The sequence below is a fragment of the Canis lupus genome, chromosome 19 (genome assembly GCF_003254725.2).
Source record: "Canis lupus dingo isolate Sandy chromosome 19, ASM325472v2, whole genome shotgun sequence".
NCBI classification, from domain to species: Eukaryota; Metazoa; Chordata; class Mammalia; order Carnivora; family Canidae; genus Canis; species Canis lupus.
Window position 1 is genome coordinate 34,910,624 of NC_064261.1, and position 12,853 is coordinate 34,923,476.

The following is a 12,853-nucleotide window of genomic DNA, read 5'->3' on the forward strand; positions in this document are numbered from 1 at the left end:
ACCAGTCTTCCACTGCTCTGTAAGTGGAAACAGGTGTGCTGATGACCTCAGGACAAGGCGTTTTGGAGATTTCATAAAAAATCTCTACCATGAAAAGCCAAAGACCTTTCTGGCAATATTTGAAAGCTTAAATCACTCAAAATCAATACACAGTGAGTGATTAGCTGGAGCATGCCCCCTATTTAACCATTAAGTAGGACTTCATAAAGCTATATTTTTTATTTAAATTTGTGACTCATTTTTTTTTCAGAAATATAGAAATCAGACAATCACTCACATCTAGTTGGGGGTATTACAGCTAGTGCCACATGAGAGTTGTGACAATCGCAGCATCAGGCCACAATGACTAACCCGGTTAATAAAAACTTAGTACTCTTAGAGCGTGTAGTTTAAGCAATCACAGCAATCATCCACATTATCTGGTCATCATTTCACATGTCAGGCTTCAGACAAAGAATATGCTAGATATAGATGTTTTCTGGGAGTGCCTGGAAAATCCTCAATGGGATTGCGCTCTGCTTTCCTTCCCCTAGCAAACTCATTCTCTTGCATTTTTAACTCAAGCATAATATGTGTGCCACTGACATTTCAAAATCATGTAAATGTCCAAAAAGGCACTTAAAAAACTCAGTTAAAACAAGAGTTCTGCAAATGGCCACTCCCTGAATATGTGAAGTGGCCATAAACAAAAAATGCACGCTAACAAAAAAGATGGCTTCAAGCTTGACTCTATGTCTTCAGATGAATTTTAAGTACCCGACTAGTCCTGCCAAAAGGCTTTCCGGTGCACATGCAGCTTGTCCACTGTTTACATATACATTTTCAGTTCCTGTGCGCTCTGCTCTGCTTCTTCCTCCCCACCTCCACTGGCACTGGAGCAGTTTGCAGCGCCTCAAGTAACCAGCTGGTGTCACAGGTTAGTGAGCAAAGATTTCATGTGGGGACTCTCACCTGACTAATCATTCTTATTGGAAGCATCATTCCAAGAGCAGTGGAGAGAGAGGCTCAGCGCCTTGTTAATGGAATTTAAGGGCTGTCAGCTTGAAAGAGGATCTTAAACCCATGCTCCTCTCCCCAAATTCTCTTTATAATCTGCTAACCAGTTGCCACCTTGTAGTTGGAGAGGGCAGAGGAAAAGGATGCAAGGCAAAAGGACAGACAACACAACATCGACGTGTCAATATTTTGATAGTTCTCTCAGGGCGGGGAGTGAAGCGCCCAGTTTAAGGGAACCACTGCTTTGTACAAACTGCAACATTCACTCCAGTAGATGGAGGGGGGCTGTAAGGCGCCGAGCACCCCTCGCCACCTGTGTGAAACGTATGTGCGGGAAACGAGCAGGAAAGGGAAGGGGAGAGCAGAGAGCCCCCAAGCCAGGAGGGATGACCAAGACTGGGATATTAATAAGAGCAGCCCCGGCACCTCCCCTCGGCTCACCGCCTCTCGGGCGATCCCGACGGCTTCCCTTGCCCTGCTCCTCGGGCTGCACTACGCGGAGAGCCCAGCGGCCGCCGGAGCCTCGCGGTCGCCCCTTTGCAACAAGGAGCTCGCTCCGAGCGCGTCCGCAGAACCGCGCAAAGGGCCGCCCGCCGGGACCCGGGCGCCTCCGTCGTTAGCCGCTGACCTGACGGTTGCCCTCTCGGCCCAGGGTCCCCGATGCATGTAAACGTGACGACACCCGGAGCCGGCTCAGCACAGCGCCCCTCCTCCCCGCCCCGGCACCTCGGCGCTCCCGACCCTACAACTTTGGGAAAGAGCGACACCGAACTCCCGAGTCACCCCAATCCGGGGACGGAGACCAGATGAAGATCCACCCCACGGGTTCTGCTACAAACCCCGAAACGCCACATAAAGGGGGGCAGAGGGGGTGGCCGGTGCGGAAGGAAGGGGACAGAAATAACCCTCGGCCAGCACAGGGCACCTCATCTCTGCAGACACAGCACATCTGGCCCCAATAAATCACTAAAGCCAGTACCTTGCCAGCTTCCCACGGTGATGCCTTCTACTCCCCAGCTCCGCTCCCAGCTCGGCGGAGCGCGGACGCCTGGATCACCGCCCGCCCCGGGCAGCCCCCCTGCCCCGTCCCGGTCTCCTCCAAAGAGGGCAAGAAAGGGAAACTCTGGCGGCCTGAGGTCATTTTCCTGTGGGCGGCTCTGGCCGGCGCTCGCCCCTTTCCGCGGCGTGGACCCGGCTCCGACCCTGCCAGCGGGCGCCCCCAGGAGCGCAGCGGAGCCGCCCCCCCCGGCGGGAATCTGAGCCCGGCCCCCCCCCCCCGCCCGCCGGGGCTCCCGGGCCACCCCGGCCTTTACCTCTCTGCCCCCTTCCCCGCGGCTCGGCACCCCGCGCATCCTCTCGCCCGGCCCCAGAGCGCACCCGGCTGCTCTAACTTCCTGCGGAGTCCATGGAGGAGCGGAGGGGAGCCCGGAGCCCGGAGCCCGAGCCCGGAGCCGGGGCGGGGGCGGGGGCGGGGGCGGGGGCGGGGGGCGGCCCCAGCCACCCCTCGCGGAGGGCCCGGCCCCTGCCCGCTCTCACCTGGTCCGCCGGCGGCGCCTGGCTCGCCCTGGCCCCGGGGGTGGGCTGCTGCTCCTGCTTCATGGCTGTCATCGCCGGCGGCCCGCGTCGCCGCTCACTTCCTCGCGGGCACTTCAGGCGCGTGGACCGTCACTTGGCAGCGATGGCATCGCACAGGAGCCCGGCGCTCTCGGAGGCGGCGGGGGAGCGCGGCGGCGGCGGCGGGGAGGGGGAGGGGAGGGAGGGAGGGAGGGAGCGGAGCGAAGGGGGAGCGCAGGGGGAGCGGCACCGGGCAGGCTCCCCGCGCCAGATCCCTCCTCCGGCTACCGCAGACCCTCCAAGTCCCCCGCCCCCCGCCCCCGCCTCCCCGGGGCGTGCAGAGCCTCGGAGATGGAACGCGACCCAGTGGCAAGTTAGTGGCGCCGCGACAGGCACCTGACCGCGCTCGAGCGACGTCTCCCGGCGCCCGCGGAGCCCGGCTCGCATTCTACCGCAGTCCGCGCCCCCCGCGCCCCCGCGCCCCTCCGCCCCGGGGCTCCCCGCGCCGCGCCGCGCAGTGCTCAGCGCGCCAGGTGCCGCCGCCGGGAGCCGCGCGCCCGCATCGCCCGCAGCGCCCGCAGCGCCCGCAGCGCCGGAGGGACCCCGCGCTCCGCACACGCTCGGCCGCCGCTGCCCCGCGCCGCGGGCCCCCGCCCCCGCCCCCGCCCCCGCCCCCCGCGGCTCCCGCAAAACCCGGAGAAGCGGAGCGCGCCCGTGCGAAGCCCTCGGTGGCTGTGCCGCTGCCACTGGGCATGCTCCAGCGCCCGGGGAGGGCAGGGGGCTGGGGGCGCTGGGGCTGCCGACACCTGTCGCGACCCAAGGGGCGGTCCCAGGGCCCGGGCCGAGCCCCTGCGTCTCTCCATTTGTGCCCATGGACAGCCGTAGCCTAGAGTCTCCAGCCTGGACCCCCCCCCCCCACCTCCGCTAGCTGCCAGTGGAATTCCCAAAGGTGGACGGATTGCCAACAATGAGAACTAGGGATGACATTCCACTACTCACCCCCCCCCCCACAGGATACATAGACAAGTCTTCAAATTTTAAGTCCCGACTCCAACCTTCCATCGGCTTAACACAACCCTCTCCCCTCCAAAGTTGGTTTTCTGAGCACCTATGATGCGTCACACACACTGCAACGCTTGGACGGACTCGGGGGGGCGGGGGGGGGGGACACTAAACACCCAGACAAATTTAGCAAGTTCCCTGCCTGCAAGGTGTGTACCTGGTACGGTGGGTACTGGGAGCCTAGAGCAGGGATATGAACCAATGAGTCAAAGGAGTCCATTTCACTCTTTGGAAGTTGTACTCCTGTGGGTGGGTAGAACACACCAAGTCCACCGGCTTCTTCATCTAGGTGCATTACTACCTGGTTTTCCCTGTTGCTAAGAAGGGCCTGCCCAAAGAAGATGGACCATGAGCAGTCCCCAGTCTCAGGCACAGGTTTTTGGAGATTGCTCACCAGAGAAAAGGCTGGAAGCAGTTAAATATCCAGATGTTATTGCACTCAGTACCAGGGTTGTGGCAAGGTTCTAGTGGGAAGGGATGGAGCAGATGGATGGGGGAGTGCGGCTAGTAGCTTTGAGTTTGTTTTTATTGGCTAAGGCCTAGCTCCCCCACCCTTGTCGGAGTTAGTCTATGAACTAGCTATTCCTAGAGAGAGGCTATCCTAGGATAATAGGAGTTGTGCTCTTGCCTGTTAGTGAACTGTCACATTTGTCCTGAGTATTGTGACAACAGTGCCTTTAAAATATGTTAAAAAAAAAAAAATCAAGGGCACCTGGGTGGCTCAGTGTTAAACACCTGCCTTTGGCTCAGGTCATGATCCTGGGATCCTGGGATTTAGCCCCACATACCCTCTGCTCAACTGGGAGTCTGCTTTTCCCTCTCCCTCTGCCCCTGTGCTGTCCCTCTCTCTCTTAAATAAATAAATAAATAAATAAATAATAAACAAATAAATAAATAATAAAATCTTTAAAAATTAAAAAAATAGTGATCTCTAGGTTTTATTAGATTAGAAAATAAAAATATGAATTTTTTCTTCAGAAAGGTTGGATTTGAATGATGAGAGCTTACTTTTCAAAACTAGGTAGTCAAATGCATATTATGAGTGACTTCTGATAGTGCATTGGTCCAATGGAAATAAGTTTTTGAGAGGAATAACTTTGCTATTTGTAAAAATATAAAGCAAAGTTTAGAAATGAAACATGCGGAGTACCTGGGGGGCTAGGGCATTAAGCATGGGACTCTTGATTTCCGCTCAGATCATGCTCTCAAAGTCCTGAGATCAAGCCCTGGTCCATCTAGGCTCAGAGGGAGTCTGTTTGAAATTCTTTTTCCCTCTGCACCCCTACCAAATCTCCACCTCCTCCTGCCCTAACCCTCTGGCTCACTGGATGCTTGTGCCCTCTCTCTATCAACATAAATAAATCTTTAAAAAAATGAAACATGGGTATAGTAGCTATTGAGTAGTTTATCCAGGAAACATGGCAATCTCTCTTTTCCCATATGCTACCCTTCTTCCCCCAAGGAAGAAAGGGGTCTACATTATTCCAAAAGTGTTTCTGACCTTATATTTTGCTCTTCTGCTTATCATTTTAGTACATTCATCCTTTGAATGTGCTTCCATTTTGGACAATTGATTAAACTTGAGAGTTTAAGTACAAAGATTTTTGTTGACATGGGACAAGCATAGATCAGAGGGAATCATTGTCATCCTATTTGATTACTCATTTGATTGAAGTCAATGGTTCAATTTGCATTCTTTTTCAGCATTCATTTTAAAATCCACTTTGGTTACAAACAAAAGATGTAAGTTGTATATGTTTCATATATAATGTGTATATGTGTATATGTATCATTTTTTTAAAGGAAAGTTTCTTTGATTTGAGTCCATCTTTTTGTGTGGGTTTGTCTAAGCTAAATGCATTATTTATATCTGTTGGGGGTCTAAGTTAAAGGTATTAATTAAAACAATCGGGATCCCTGGGTGGCGCAGCGGTTTGGTGCCTGCCTTTGGCCCAGGGCGCGATCCTGGAGACCTGGGATCGAATCCCATGTCAGGCTCCCGGTGCATGGAGCCTGCTTTTCCCTCTGCCTGTGTCTCTGCCTCTCTCTCTCTCTGTGTGACTATCATAAATAAATAAAAATTAAAAAAAAAATAAAAATAAAAAATAAAACAATCTCTCTACAGCATATCATTTCTAAAAATTAAAGATTTAAGGAGAGCTTTGTAGAAATTAATAGAATATTTTTGAGTACTTTTCCTCATATGTTTGAACTAACTCATGGATAACCATAAAACTTAAAATACTGATACAATAGTAAAAGAGCTTGTCCTAGATTTTGTGGAATGGGATCAGACTCTTGTAACTGCAAAAGACCTGTCTCCAATCTGTGGAGAGACTGCTTAGCAAAATTCCCTCTATTTTAAGTTATAAATTTCTAAACTTTGCAACATACTCAGAAAGATTTCTAGGATTTAGACTCCATCACTTCCTTCTGAAAATTTTCATCGGCTCAAATCCTAGTTTCGGGTTCCCATGGAGATATAACCTATCATGTTGCATCCTCAACATACTGATAATTTCCAAAGTCCCTCAAAAATTTTCTTGCATAAAATATTGTGAACATCTACAATATCTTTCATTGATATTTGATTCTTCAAAAGTGAGATGCCAATTCAGTACATTTCATTTTACCTAAAATTATTAACATGAATAATTGAGGATGGCTGATGAGATTTAGATAATAATTAAATTTATTGAAGATAATCATTAAAATGTTTAAGTGTCAGTGGCAAACAGAGGATGTTCCAGAGATACTTAAGTCATGTGTGCTATACTCAGTCTTCCATATCAAATAGTAAGTCCAGGACCCTAAAATCCCTAATTTACTTTACAACCCCCCATAACAAGGCCTGGCTAAACTCTGATATGTTAGAGAAAGACAAAAGTCCTTTGAGATTTTGAGAAGTAGGGTAGCCTTTAGAGATAAATTCTTCAGTTTCAGATAAATCAGATAAGGCAAATAGGATTCTGTAAGCAACTAGTGCCCTGGAGTCTGTCCTTACCTTTTCCTTCTCTTCTCTCTCTTTCCTGAGGTAATTCTGCAGTGTCATGTAAAGGCCACTTTGATGGGGATTTCCCTAGCATTAGCCAGTCCTCTATTGAGTGCCCTTAATGAGCACAGCATCAGGAAGACAGAGTTCATGAGCTGTGCCTTCAGAGACCCGGCCTGAAATGTGTCCAATTAGCTTTTCACAGATCAAGAAATAGCTTTAGTTCACATCTTCTGCTATCATTTGCTTTCGATTTATCAATCACCTCTACTCACCTCAATCGGCTTCTTGAATTTCCCAAAGTGCACATCATGTCATTGTGCAGAAAACCGAGATGTTGAGCAATCCTCAGAAACAAGCTATATTTTAGAAACCCTAACTAGTAAAATATCTCAAAAAATCATTTTAAAAAGAACAAATAAAAAAAGGAAGGAAAAGAAGTAAAGGCCCTAAATATTTAAGTGATAACCATGTACATTACTCATACTGTTAAGAGATTCTTGCAGCATTAATTTAACTAAATTTTTTGTCGGTCTCTATGACAGGAAGACTTTCCTGTTGTAAAAATTCATAGCCCAATTATGATCTCTGGTGGAAGCAGACAGAGTTGCAATATCCTGAGAGCCATTCTGTTGCTCACTGGAGACCTGCAGATATTGACAAACTGCTCATTCACATTGAAACCCAGTGCTATAGAGTCTGCTTAGTTGTTATATTAACAAACCTCACAGCTTCTTTAACAAAACAGCCCTTCTAAAACATATGTAATGGTTTTAAGACAGGAAAATAATGCTTATGATTTTTCTGTGTAATATTTTCTCTCCATTCATATAGCTGAGTCAACACCAAACACTTGAGAATGTGGGAAATTTACCTGTTGTCATTCTTTTTACCCAGTAGAAGCTTGACAAGGGGTCCATGTTTGTTTATTTGATTTTTTTAAAGAGTAATTACTTAATGAATCAGTTATATTGGCTTAGCAAAAAAAAAAAAAGACATTTTATCTTTTTCAGTTGATATTAGTGGTTATTTTTTTGTCTGATTTTCACATTTCTTTAGAAATAAAATCAGGTTTTCCAAATCAGACTCTGTCTGCAAATAGCAGAAAGGTTGTCAGATGTGGAAGAGTATTTAGGAACACTGGCGTAAGTGAGTCTGCCTTTGATAAATAAATTTCTCTGAACTTGGTATTTCTCATTTTCATAACTAAGATTAGATTTTCTAATAATTCAAAATATCTCTTTATCTTTGTCCTTGGAAAGTACATTATTAGTGAGACATCTCTTATACTCAGATTTCATAATAGTTGCCTAACTTTTTCCCTTATATAATTCCCACAACAGCACAAAGCGCATTGCCCGTTCAGGGAAATCTTTCACAAACTGCAAGAGAAAATGCTACTGTGAAATCCTAATTTTTGGAGAGAAGAGAGAATTTCCATCTTTTGTAAAAATTTCATCATGTTCAATTTATTCTTAAGGAGTTAATACTAGATTCAGACTCTCCTATGAATTTTCCTTTTGAAAACAAGAGATAGTCTAGCATATAGGTGAAGCAGCTCCCGAGCATCCACTGACATTAAAGGGCCCCTGGCATTTTTCCCACTAATTGACTCTCTAACACCGGGAATTATTCTCCTACAAAAAAAAAAAAAAATTGAGGCCAAGTCCTTGGATTCACAGCTAGTCCTTTTACCACACAGTCATCTGTTTAGATTATACAAATATAGTTTCAGGACATCTTGGGATGTGACCTCTATTGAAATGAGGCACATTAAGATACATCTCTCATTACTGAACACTGTTTAACCTATTAGCCTAGATGGGTTGTTTGCTACTGGTGTAGATCACTTCTTATACTCTAATATTTGAGTAAGGGACAGGCAGGGCTAGGTAGGGAGAGATAGGTAGGGGGCTATAGGACCAGGCTCACAAAAATCCCAAAAATGTGAAGATGAAAGGAAACCAGAGATGAACAAACCAGACAATCCTGTCCCAGGTGCCAGATACGGGGTCTTGTTATAACAGCTAGTTGTGATCAACAAAGAATTACAGGACCATAAAAAGGAAGTAAACCAATGAAAGTGTTATCACTAGTCGGTACTCAATGCTGATATCAATAGAGATGTTAAAAGGACTTAGATTCCCTGGTTGGCTTTCAATAAAAGACCAACCCTATAAGCCTCCAGTGGGAACCTTGTCAGGACCCCTCTCACTACTGAAAGCTTTTTTTGTACCCTTGTTTAATAAACTTCTATCACTTTATTTACTCTTTGTCCATGAGATTCATTCTTCAACTCTGTGAGACAAGAACCCTACTCTCTCGCTTCATATTCACATATTTCTTGTCCATCTATATCTTTTGGGGAGAATAACTGAGTCATTTAATATCTATCTTATACATCTAAATATTTACTAATGTCATGTCTTTATTCAAATCAGAGAAAGAGGAGAAAGAGGTTAAGGAAAAGTGGACGGAGAACACGAGGAGAAAAAAAAAAGCCAAAAGAATGCATTTTGAAGCTGTTAGAGATATTAGAGTATATTAAGCCTTTCATATTTATTCATGCTTTCACATGAGGACTAGAAATACTATAATTCCTATTGGTTAGATCCTATGTATTGCTCCTACTGTTGGCTATATTCCATATATTCATATAATTTTAGAAAGCATAGTCCAAATTTTAATTTCCTTATTTTTCTCTAGCTGATTTATATTTGATATTTTCAATCAATAATATCAACCTTATATTTTCTTGTGATATTTTATCATTTTTTGCACTTAATAGTTGATTGTAAGCACCAATGGAGAAGGTAGAGAGAATCTATAACAAATAGCACAGTTTATATAAATCAGTGACTAGAAAAATGCCTTTTAACTAGCTATTTTATTGAATCAGCAGTGTTTGTATGAGTGTTTAATCCTACATGATAGGATGTCAAAGTTGCCTCACAGATGAATGAGCAGCTCTCTCCTGGAGTCCCCTAGTCCTCCCTGTGGAGAAACCTACCACTCCTTCTTCCATCTTCCCAAATGTGACTGATCTGTTAGGACCCAGCTCCTCTCCAAACTCCAACTCAAGTTCACAAGGATTTTCTTCATTCAGTGTTTTCATAGTGTAAAAGTCATTACATATTTTATGATACTTTTCTGGACTGCCTTGTGTAGCATCCCAATTGTCACAAGTGACTTCTCTTTCCTAACAAACTGTAAATTCTCGGGGAGAGAGAACAGCCCCTTGGGGACTGACTTAAAGTTTGTGTGTGTGTAAAGGGTTGTGGGTAGGGGTCTATATCAGTCTCCTTGCTTAAGTAGAGATTTGGGGGGATATGTAAGTTGAAAAAAAAATTCTTCCCCTCACCCCCTGAATATTAAGCTCTGTCAGAAACTTCCATACACTTGTTTTGTTTTGCTTTCTTTTAATTTATTGAACAGGGTCACCCAGGGGAAATATTTTCTCTCTCTCTATTATCTATTGTTCACCTTTATTATGCCATATAGAAATTATGTAATCTTGATATTCCTCTGATGCTGGGTATGAGTAACGGCCCACAAGATATTGCTTGATTCCAAAACATTAAGTAAAAGCCAGATAAATTTGGAATTTTCCACATTAATGAGCAGATCCTATTTGTTAATAAAATACTGAACCTCCAATGCTGTGAACTCAAAGCGCAAAATGAATTTGGAGATAACAGCTATACTGGCAGTACCACTCCTAATTTATTCTTTCAACCATAATACATAAGTATTAATACTCCTTGAGAAAGGAGGAGCTATACTGAGTAAAACGATAAGGAAATGTTTAATTGAATAAGATATTTTGTTGTTTTAAATATAGCTTAAAGTTCCATAGCTTGCCTATAAAATGCCAAAAATTAACACAAGGTCAATAGAATTTTTCAGGATTATACCTAATCCTAGCTCATAATTTGTTTTGCCTTGTGTCCTTTCCATACATTTCAAGCAAATTTGTTTACCTAATCTACTAGCCTTTGGACCACATTTCAAAAATAGTGTGAGAGGATTGTCATTGGATGGGGCATACAAATAATAGCAAGAAAGGAAAATCTATATACTTAGAGAAAAAAAAAGAAAAATATTGGACCTTCCACTTAAAGTAATAGAACAAATTAATACCGTTTAGTGTGGGGAGGGAAAAAGAGGCAAACATCCCTATGCAACTCAGTTGGATCTTAGAGTATAACCACATCATGGCATAATAAAGTTGATGTTCAAAATGAGGACCTTAGAAAAAGTAAAATCACACTGGACATACTTTAAATGACAGGGTTATTTCAAGAAGATAGACTGCAGTGATGCCAGCATGGGTTTAGGCTAAACAGAGAAGTAGATATCAAAACCAAAAGCACTACATTTACAATAAATCTAGATAGCAATATATCTCTCCAAATTTCTAAGTACCAAAAGCAACACAGCTTGGTTGTCTTTGGTGTCTATTTTTTTAATAATACATTTATTTTTTATTGGTGTTCAATTTGCCAACATACAGAATAACACCCAGTGCTCATCCCGTCAAGTGCCCCCCTCAGTGCCCGTCACCCAGTCACCCCCGCCCCCCGCCCTCCTCCCCTTCCACCACCCCTAGTTCATTTCCCAGAGTTAGGAGTCTTCATGTTCTGTCTCCCTTTCTGATATTTCCTACCCATTTCTTCTCCCTTCCCTTCTATTCCCTTTCACTATTATTTATATTCCCCAAATGAATGAGACCATATAATGTTTGTCCTTCTCCGATTGACTTATTTCACTCAACATAATACCCTCCAGTTCCATCCACGTTGAAGCAAATGGTGGGTATTTGTCATTTCTAATAGCTGAGTAATATTCCATTGTATACATATGTAGTCTTTGGTGTCTAAATAGGACAAAGCATATGGAAGTTGTGGGACAAATGACCAACCTGATAATCCCAAAACATTCAAGAAAGCCCCCAAATAGTCAGTAGATAGTCACTAGAAAGCACAATGGATCAATTTAAGAACCAAGAGAACTAGAAGATTTTTATGAATTCCAGTGTGTAAAAAAGACCCCCTGTTGCTATATGCTGTACCATGGGTAATAAAGTTCTTTGTCTCTGACTCAAAAGTCCCATGTCTTTTGAAAATATCCATAAAACCGGTTGACTAACTTGTTAGCTTGCAATTTATGTAAAATCTCAATTCTTAACAGGCTGATGTCAAGATCTAAGGTGGCTGGAGAAACCTAGATCCTATGAATCCTTGAAATTGACACGCCAGCATTTCTCCTCAACACAAAATCCCATACTAGGAAAAACTACTAGAAGTAGAAGCAAAATTGAGCGGAACGGAGGTAACACATATGACTAAAAGATAAAATTCAGCCAAAAGATAGACAGATCCAGGCAACCTAAGAGCACAAGCCATCATATATTTTTTAATACTACATGAAAACAAAAATATAAGGATCTATTTGAAATTGGAAAGCCTCTCCTCTCTGAACTTTTAACTATTTAAAGTTCAAGAAAACAAAAAAAGTTCAAGAAAACTAAATTCACATAAAAATGATCAATACAAAACTATCCTAGTAATAGCCTATGATAAGTGTCACCTTAAAAACAAAACTGCTACAAGAAATAAAAAGAATTATATCCCTATAGATAAGGAATTGGTAAATCACAGTCCACAGGCCAAATCCGGACCTCTTCCTATTTTTATAAATAAAGTTTTCTTGGAAAATAGTCACACTCACTTATTTACATATTGCCGAAGACTGTTTTCATGCTACAATGGCAGTGTTAAGTGCTTGTGACAGAGAACATATGGCCCGCAAAGTATAAAATATTTACTCTCTTGCACCTTATGGGAAGTTTGCCAACTCTGCTATTGACAAAGAAAGCTTGCCAAAAAAGTCATGCTCAAAAATTTTTCAAAACTGCAACATACTATTTCAAAATGAGCTAAAAATATCATACGAATACATGAAAGAATGACATTAATCAGAATTAGAAAAACTCAGTAATAAAAAGGGACAGAACTCAAGAAAGAATGTGAAATAAATGTCATATGAGAAATAGAGACTATTCTAGGAGATACATAAGAGCAAATAAACACAACAAATGATACTCTAACAGAAATCAAGGTAGGAAGGAAAAAAAAATGTTAACCATAAACAAGTGAAAAAAGACACTCAACACAAAGCAACAAATATTGGAGGTGGCAAAGAAGATCCAACATACAGATTAGGGGAGTTCTGAGTGGGAGAACAAAT

The 12,853-nt window shown here is 43.8% G+C and overlaps 1 protein-coding gene across 4 annotated transcripts in view; it reads right to left on the reverse strand.

Annotated features, from left to right (window-relative positions):
• DPP10 (dipeptidyl peptidase like 10) overlaps window positions 1-12,853 on the reverse strand; it is a 1,271,598-nt gene that overhangs the window by 599,502 nt on the left and 659,243 nt on the right. Inside the window, exon 1 of one of the 4 annotated variants that reach the window (XM_025429705.3) lies at window positions 2,533-2,720. The exons of 1 other annotated variant lie outside the window; for it this stretch is intronic. In XM_025429705.3, coding sequence (XP_025285490.1) covers window positions 2,533-2,604 — 72 coding nt within the window. In that variant the 5' untranslated portion in view covers window positions 2,605-2,720. Of the gene's footprint in view, window positions 1-1,975; window positions 1,996-2,309; window positions 2,427-2,532; window positions 2,721-12,853 lie in introns of those variants that run through there. 2 more of the 4 variants (XM_025429721.3, XM_025429726.3) reach the window with 2 other exon arrangements.